The sequence below is a fragment of the Diuraphis noxia genome, unplaced genomic scaffold (genome assembly GCF_037042655.1).
Source record: "Diuraphis noxia isolate RWA-SAM2 unplaced genomic scaffold, SU_Dnox_SAM2 contig0002, whole genome shotgun sequence".
Lineage (NCBI taxonomy): Eukaryota > Metazoa > Arthropoda > Insecta > Hemiptera > Aphididae > Diuraphis > Diuraphis noxia.
In genome coordinates this window covers 82,316,806-82,326,634 of record NW_028301712.1, presented here as the reverse complement: position 1 = coordinate 82,326,634, position 9,829 = coordinate 82,316,806, and the positions used below count along the sequence as shown (strand labels likewise).

The window sequence follows — 9,829 nt, the reverse complement described above, 5'->3', positions numbered from 1 at the left end:
AATGTTTAAACTTTTGATGCGTATAATATTATTATATTTTATGACATCATATATACTATATATAGATTATAAACTGTGTCCGCGAGAAGAAAATGAGCACGAAAACGGGAGATACATTATTTATAAAGTAAATACAATACTAAGTTTTCTATTTTTTTTTTCGGTATCGCCAAGTTTAAAATCTTATGCATTTAATGATCTAAAAAATAACCACGCGACGAAAATAAATCCTACCTATATATAGCCTTTAATATACATTCGTCGTAGTCGTACAAATTATACGACGTATAATACACTGCAGATAATATTATAATATATTAGAGATCGGGACCAACTGGCGAACACTTTTTTTACGGACCTTTATCCGCGGAGTAATTTCTAAGTTTTTAAAATGTTGATAATATAAATAAATATAAAAACTATAAGTGATGTGTGTCGTATAAAATGTATATTACGACAAGAGAATCGTTTATAAGTAATAATCTGCAGTATTTCTGTATTCGTAAACGGGGAAGCCAATGTTGAGAATTCAATTATAAATCCTGCAGATATGATGTGTGTAAATGTCAATATCACTGTTCGAGACCACGGCCAGTTTGGTAAGTTTCAAAACGGACCTCCATAGAAATTGGTTAGGTTAGGTGACCCCTGTATTAGATATTATATATTGTAGCGCACTGTGTATAGCGTTGTTGCGGTATACGAAACTTTTTGGATTGCATTCTGTTGCAGTACACCAGAACATGTATATATTATACATAATATGTCATATATATATATTATATTATATACTATATGGTCGGTTTTGTCAGGCACACACAATACATTATAATATATATTGAACACACACACACATACCCGCATATACGTATATATGTATAACAAAGTCGTTTACTGTGTGTGTGGGTGTGTGTAGGTACAGTCTGTACCATCATCGAGGGGCGCGAGTGAACGGTGGAAAACCCAAGCGATGTCCATCAATCATATAACATACCGGGCGGCGTCCCGAGCCGGAGTAGGAGGTAAAGGAGAGCGCAGGGGTCGTGGGCGGACGCGGTGGGGTGGAGTTTTTCCGAGTACGCCCTCGGAAAATACATTTTTCATGACCCTTTTAGGGGGTAATCGGGCGCGGTACCACACCACACCGCACGCACACTGTATATACACCCGAGTATAAATAATACTCACACACACACAAACGCGTATATTATTCGTTCGCATTTGGACCCTCTATATTACCATCACGGTGTATATATATCGCGAAATCAAGACCCATAACCGCGCTATATACAGCGAGAGCAGGAGCAGGAAAAGCGACGGCAGTATATATGGGAGAGGGCGTCGGCGTTTTTAAAACTTTTCTTGCCCACCGCGCGTATATATATATATATATATATATATTATATATAATATTGTACATCGCCGCCGCCGCACTGCAGCCTACACGGTCCTCTCTCATCGCCGACACTTATTCCTCGCACACATTTTACGATGCACTATATGGGCCGCATATATATACCCTTCCCGGGTCGTTTATTTCTTCAAGGTATATGCGCATAAAATATAATACTCAACTTTATACCTATATATAATATATATACGCTGTAGCAGTTTACCCACTCGCCGGACGCGCTTTACACTGCACCCTCTCATCGCATTGTATATACATATATAAGACGTCCGGAACGTGCGCCGTCGCACCCACAACCGGGAGGAACGACCGAGTGAGATATTATTAAAATATTATCATGAAAATCATTATGAACGATTCATCGACGAGTGGAAAACGATAGTGTATAAACAAAAATTAGAGTCGAGACCGTTCGTCGCCGCTACGTCGCAGTGTCCCGTCTTGGCGACGACGACGCGAAGATTTCTTCTTCTTCTTCTTTTTCTTCATATTTTAGTGCGATGCGGCTGTATAGCGAAAACCTGTAATGTTATGTACCTAAACAAATTTGTTTATGACAAATACGTACTACGCGCGTGTATGGTATATAGTCTCGATTATGACGTCATTCGTGTGAAAGTCGTCCGCATATACGGCCCATATATTATACATCATGTCGTGCTGCAGTGCATGCGTTCATTTTTTCGGCGACAACAACGTTAGGCGCTTTTTACCGTTTTTTACAGAAACGAGTGATTTCAATTTTCGTTTTAAAAAATCCACATTGCTCGTAGATACCTATTATACCGGGTAACGAGAATGCAGTCGTGATCGTGATGTGTACAACAGTACGTTTCGACACGATCCGAGCAATATTGAAAACGATACAATAATATTGGCCCCTTAGTCAGTTGTTGAAGTTCACCTACTAATTATTCTTATATATACTGCCTAAAGTTGACACTAAAAAATAATTACAGAAATTCGTGATATAATACCTATACATTATGTATTGTTTTATTGCCTCCGATGTGTGTCGTTGCATTTCTGTTATAGCGTCATCGGCCGACCGTCAATCGTGATGAGCGCGTCTTGTCTCCGGCGCCGAGAAATATAATGTTATCAAAAAAATTTCTATATATTATATAAAAATTGATTTCTGTCTGTCTGTCTATCTGTTTGTCATTTATGCGCATTTCTATAAACGGCTGAACCGATTGCGACGAAATTTGGTACAGAGATATATTATAGACTTATATGGGCAGAAGATAGGCCATGTTAAAAAGTGACAGGCCCAACCCCGGGATGTGCTCAAACGGACATTTCTAGATTTACGATGGTAATTTATTTTTATTTTATTGGGTATTAATTTACGCGTCTATTACATATACGGTATTTGTGTACGCCAGGAAAAACAAAAGACACTGTGTAATATCCAAATGCATCTCAATAAACCTAACCTAACCATTCAATTGAATGCTTGAATTGCCAGACTTTTCTCGATAAAACGAATAAAATTGCACGATGATAAACTAAATATTGAATATCGTTGTAAGATTATTACTCGGCATATTTTAACCGTTATCTGTCTATACGCATAAAAATATACTGCTATAGCATAATCACAGGTAACGAATTTAACAGACAGTTCGAGACATATAAGAGGTAGGATTTTTAACGGGCTACGAAGTGCACGGGTTCAGCTATACATATGGTTACATCATATTTTCCCAGATCTCAAGAACTACCTATATGCGCGCGCCGAAAATCGTAACTTCTGTAGCCATATTGATTGATTTCCCGCGCTCAAATCTACGTTTTAGGCACATAGACAAATAAAGGAATTATTGTCTGGAAATTTGCCGCATTTTCCTGTGACCTAGTTACGATTAGAAACAGTAATAGTTATGTGCCATCGAGGCATCTCAGCGCACGCGGCGACGATCATCACTGTAGTGTGATAGAAGGAGTAGGAGGTATCACATTTTTGTGTACGCACTAATTGACAAAATATTATATTGAATAGCCCGACGAGTCCTTCGGTCCGCAGACGAAGGTAGAACTGACGATCGAATATGATGGAACAAACGTACAAATTTAATTGTATCACCACTACTTTGGGCCGAAATTAATGATAGTAATTATTGTTGTAAACAATGCTTGTGGCAATGCTGAGCAAATCGCATTTTATTTCAACTTCAATAATAACAGAGCACGACTACGGCTCATTTAGGTCAATAATTGTAAGTACTATAAGTACCTATAGTTAATAACTGATGCGCAAAGTGTATAGTGTCATAATAGACTACAACAATAGTATAGTTATAATGTAAATGTTAGCCAATAATTAACTAACCTTAGTTGTTGAGACTTAAATAAATAATAATAATAATAATAATAATAAAAAATAGTAACTATGCACGTGTTTATAATTGTATAGATGGGATTCAAATCATAGAAACATAAAAAAAAATTACTATAAAAAGTAATAATTCGAAATGTGCAAAAATGGACGTAAGCCAAAATAATAATAACTATATAGTCTGTGGTGCACCTATATCGGGTAACTTAAACGAACCGGTACGCTTCCGGGCGATATTAGACTCACTCCGGAAACCTTCTCGTAGGTAAGACAGACTAATAATTTATTTGTTTCTCTGCAGTTGGCTACCAAACATTTCGTTTCCTGAGAGTTAAGTTAACATTTAGGGACGTTCCATTAAAAAAAAAAAAAAATGCTATAATCTACGTGTGAGAACTTAGATAAAATCCGCAATCAAGCATCGCAACTTCGGTTCCGGGTCGATTGGAATGCGTCGCCGGAAACGTTCAGCGCGCGTCCTAAATGTATTTAGTCCGACTGCAAATAACAAATCGACTGTTTACCTGTCCACCGAAAAATACGACCGCCACGTGTGTGTGTAAACGACTATGTATAACATTGGCCGCATTCATATTGTATCGATGGTAAATAGTTTAGTTGAATTACTCGGCGACGGCTTTATTTGAATAATTATAATAATCGAAAATTAATAACTTACGTAGCAAATGTAAAGGTCAATCGCCGGCAATGATAGTAAATACTGTAACATAATATTATATAATATATTGTGTATCTAAAACAAATTATAAACGCGCGTCGTGTAATTAAATGCAATAACAAAGTTTTTTTGATATATGATATTATAATGTATATAATATTATGTCTTTAACGGCCAGTGGGTAATTACTAATTATTATTAATTATTATTATTGCCCATGATTGGTATGTATGCAATAAGCCACAGTTGCTGGCGACTCGACTCACTATAGAGTTTCATAATTCTTGTGATGGAATTAAAAATAATAATAATAATAATAATGTAAATTTGGCGGGTAAAAATAATAAAAAAAAACAATAGTTTTATGCATGATATATATATATATATGCGAACATATATTTATACATGAATCGACACTAAAGGAAAATAATTCATGTATCATGTTCATAATATGTTTTTAATTGGTTTAAGTATAAACAAATTAGCCAATCACACTAACAAGATTAGTGACATTAAAAAAAAAAAAAACGAACAAAAACAAATAAATATTTTGATTAATAAAAATCTAATGAATTTCTTTCATTATAATATTATATTTACACAAAACGTACAACAAATATTACACACAATAATGAAGCGCGCGGCAGAACACAGCCAGCCCTCCCACAACGACTGCTACAGCGGCTGATTTCCGGAGATTTCTCGGCTGCTCGTCGTTTTCTTACGATTATTTGGTTTACAAAGATACATAATACGTATATAAATATATTATATATATATATATATATATATAAACACTCCATTCTTATATTTTTATAACATAATATATATTTATATATTATCGTTACAATATTATAATATTATTCATTATTATATTATTATTGTTTATCAATCATTAATATCATTATAACTATAATAATTATTATTATGACAGTGAGGGTTCACCACGTGTTTATATAATATAACGTCGTTTTTGGGGAGCGGGGTAGGTAATAAACATGACGAGAGAATAAAGAAAATACGTATAACAAATATAGAAACAAATCAAAGATAATATTTAATAATAGGTATGCCAAAAAAAGTATGCACGGGTATAGTCGTGACGCGGACCTGAAACATAAAATGACACGAGACAACATTAGTAACAAACATTATTGGTTATACGCTATTAGGTGTGACAAAATACGCATCTGCGGTTTAATGTTGCGAAATGTCCAAGTGAGATAAGCGCAAAAGTGTAAATTTGAAAAGAACTTTCTATAGGAAAAATGGTGCGAAATAATTGACCGCATGGATTATTTGCTACACAATATTAATTTGTGCATTCCGATAATATACAATATAGGATCAAAAATATAACAATATTGTTTTAATATTTAATAGGATTTTACATGTATAATATAATATAATATTGCACTCACCCGTGACGGTGTGATGGCGAAGACGTGTCGGCGGTGTCATTAGGGACTCGACGTGTCATTGTGAAGGCTGTCGTCGCTCTCTAGGTACGTGACGAACGAGTCGGTCGAATCCGGATGCATCATGTCCACGGGACCCGGGTCTATGTCCAACCGGGTCATGGGCAGAGGAGGACCGTGAATGTCGTAACCGTGCATCTGCGAACACAACCGCGGTAATGGTCAAGTAAATGCGATAACGTATTAGGCAATGTAGCAGTATAACAAAACCGTGTGTAATTTATTAATTATAACAATAATATTATTTCAATCGTGAACATTAATTATTTAGGCGTATTGAAACTAAAATAGACATAAAATTTCGTAATAGACGGATGATATCCGTGGTGGAGTGCAAGCGCTATTATAATATGAAAAATCGAACGTGTGTTACTATACATAGATACCTAATACATAATATTATCATCTCATTTGTAAATTATATTATTAAAATATTTTAATACAGCTGCAGCGTATGTGTATGAGCTTGTGTTGTTTGAGAAACCAAAAGAATTAATATAATTATCTATAAGAAATGCTGCACGAATTACATTCGGTCGAATAAAATATACATACGTCGCTCAACTCCTGTATACCTACTACACACACACACTCACACACACACACACATATATATATATATATATACATCACGCCTGTAAATATTTAGGTGCGTATTATACATATTATTATTTATTATGCGTGTTATACGATAGAAGAAAAAAAAATATTATATTATACGACGGGACAAGGTTGTCTGTACGACGTGCACACACACACACACACACACACACAACAACAACAACAACAGCACACGATAGTTGTTGTATACGGATGGCGGCAGTGACCGGGTAGGACCACTCGGTATATTTTATTATTACGTATATTCTGTATATACTATATAGGTACAACCACTACACCGGTGTTGCGGACACATCACGCGTGGTAATTACACATTCAGGGGCAGTGTAATCCCGCGTTAAGTCGACAGCGCAGTCTTGTGTACCTACACACACACACACACGGCTGCTGTTACTTTCCAATAATATCACCGGGATTATCCTTGTCAAGGCATCACGCATATTATAACCGTAGTGTGACTACCGATTATACAACGTGCACGTGTGTGTGTGTGTGGGTACCTACGCGACAGTAATGATGGTAAAATTAAAAATTAAAAAAAAACACACGATTCCTTGACAGCGACGGGTCTCGGCCGAATAATAAAAAACCTTCGACTGGCAACGTCATAAAATAATAATTATTATATAATTATTTTAAAGCGCGGTTGCAGTGCGCTACAGCTAGGCTGCATGTTGCAACTTTATAATATAAATTGTATGCGATCACGAATAGTAATGATGAGATTGAAAATTAGATCTATATACTGTCTATATTATTGTGTGTACGAGTATCATGTCACATAATGTACCTACTTTACTCCAGATACGAATTATTCGTAGACAATCAATTGCCATTGTGTATGTGTATTAAAAACCTGTGCGAATTATGTATTATAATGACATGTATAGCTAATTTTTTTATGAATATCACAATATAATATTGTTGAGCTTTTTCTAAGAATCATTTTGCTTCGCATAATTAAATCATAAAACGTACAAGCTAAATACGATGTGCAGGGCTTTTTTCACATCGCCGTGTCCTCTTGTACACACGCTCCGCCTTGTCTATAATATAATATGTTATTGTTTATTATCAAGCATGTCATTACGCGTTGCTGCGTTAGCCCCTATACACCCCTAAAGGCTTGCAGAAGTTATAGTATGCATTGATTATCGCACCAGCGTTTTGATAAAAATTATTCGCAAAAATGTAATATATATATATGTATATAGGTATATCAAAGATGAAGCTATAATCAAACGAACGGCTGTTGTGTAATGTGTGGCGTTTAAACGATTCGTCGACTGCAGGCTATAAATTGAAAATGATTACAAGTTATAAACAGACGAGTACCTGATTGACGAGCTGCTGGAAATGCGGTTGACTCGTGTCCACCCGGTCGAGATCCGAATGTAACGCAAACTCGGACAGGGCTTTCCACGGCGGCTGGAAGCTCTGCACATCGATCTGGTTCATGCCCAGCGGACTGTCGTGCCGCACCGGGCTGGACGCCACCATTGGTATACCCTGCATGCTGCCGTAGCCCATTTTTCTACCGTCCTGGAAAACATGCGACAAACCGGAAGTGTTAATATAACGACGATCGACAATCATATTATAATTTTCTGCCACGCAGATGTACAAATAACAATATATATATAGGTGTAGTAAAAAGTAACATTAATCGATCGGTTGACCTGTTCCAAATTCCAAATTTAACCTATTATTTTCATACCTATATATAAAAATATGTCTTACGAAAGTTCGGTGTTTTTAAACATATATTATATGTATGGACGTGGAGTTATTGAATTTCAAGACAACTATATAATACCTATATTATATAGTTAATTATAGCGTCGTATCGTCTCAGAAGGCACATAATCATCTCAAGCGAATCAAAAATTAATTTATCGAAAACAACAAAGATTTTGTAGCCAACAACTCGATTTGGTTAACAAATAAATCATTGGTAAATAAGTTTGTGTGTGTGTGTTTTGGCTTTCTTGCATGTATATATTGACGTTTATTTAGGAGTCCGGAGGCGGGGTCGTCGACGTTTTTTGAACTATGGGCAAGAGATGGGAAGGGGGAGAGAAAAAAGTTATAATAACACGACAGCCGAACGCAATGATTGAAGAGAAAAAAAAACCACCGCCCAAGTCGTTGGCAGTCCGTCAACAAACTGCCTATCCAAAATTGACGGTTCGAAAAATAAAACTCGGTTCGACTTAACTATATAGGCGCGCACGCGCTTGTTTGTAGGTATTTTAAGAATTACCCGTCATCTGTCGATTTGAAGAGTGCACAGATTTAATAAACGCGCGTGATGTGTAAAAATACCCATTTGGATTTATTGAACGAAGAGGCTTTGCAAAACCGAATAGATTCATTTTTCTATAGCTGCATAATATATTATTGTATCGTTGAGCTATAGAAAATGCATGTATACGCTAGATCAGTGGTATTCTTAACCTGTAGTCCGCAGCCACCTGGGGGCCTGCGATATTCATGTCGGGGGTCTGAGGTAGTCTTAAGACCTAACATAAGTCAATAGGTATACCATGAGTGCAATATTACGATAATTTTGGATTATTATTATTTTTCTTTTTTCATATAAAATATATCTTACGTTGTAAGAGATAAACCTATATGTTATTACTTCCTATAATTATTTTTAATATTAAAATAATTATTATAATTTTATGATGACACAAAATGTCTTGTAAAAAAGGCAAAAAAATGGTAGGGGGTCCGAGATTTCTAAAAATCTTTCATCGGGGTTCTACGAAAGGTTAAGAACCGCAGCACTAGATGAAGCGTGCACCAGCGATTGTAGATTTCTCTAAATTCTAAAAAAAAAATATCGATAATAGTGCAGATATTATTGCCTAATACACTCTGAACACTATTATTATGCTGCAGTGTATCGTACTTTAGGCTCTAGAACACAGATGCATTATCATGTGACATTTGAATATTTACACTTAGTACACATTATATCACATATAGTAGGTATATTAGTAACATATATTATAGACGATTGGAAAATGCATTCGTCGTTATCATTAAAAACTCTTAAGTGACTATGTCTAGTATATTATAAAAGTGCTTTTTGTCGCCCTATTGTTTATATTATACGAAATCGTTTCAAACCGTATTGGTGGTCGTTCGGTGGGCTAACGCCGCGCCGCTTACAATAGGTCGTAGTATCAACGTATATAGTATATAGATAAGAATATACATTGTAACGTATGAGCAGCGTATAAAATATATTAGTTATTGAATATATTATTATAATAGGTTTACGTGTTCGT

At 35.6% G+C, this 9,829-nt stretch overlaps 1 protein-coding gene across 3 annotated transcripts in view; it reads right to left on the bottom strand.

Moving 5' to 3' along the window:
* Positions 1 to 4,869: 4,869 nt before the first annotated feature.
* The window catches only part of tup (LIM1_Isl and LIM2_Isl domain-containing protein tup), a 54,965-nt gene continuing 50,005 nt past the window's right edge, over positions 4,870 to 9,829 (bottom strand). For all 3 annotated transcript variants that reach the window (XM_089218779.1, XM_089218780.1, XM_089218781.1), the window contains exons 6-8: positions 7,866 to 8,072; positions 5,853 to 6,047; positions 4,870 to 5,541 (exon numbers count right to left, since the gene is read on the bottom strand). In XM_089218779.1, the coding sequence (XP_089074905.1) occupies positions 5,892 to 6,047; positions 7,866 to 8,072 (363 nt within the window). In that variant the 3' untranslated portion in view covers positions 4,870 to 5,541; positions 5,853 to 5,891. The remainder of the gene's footprint in view (positions 5,542 to 5,852; positions 6,048 to 7,865; positions 8,073 to 9,829) is intronic.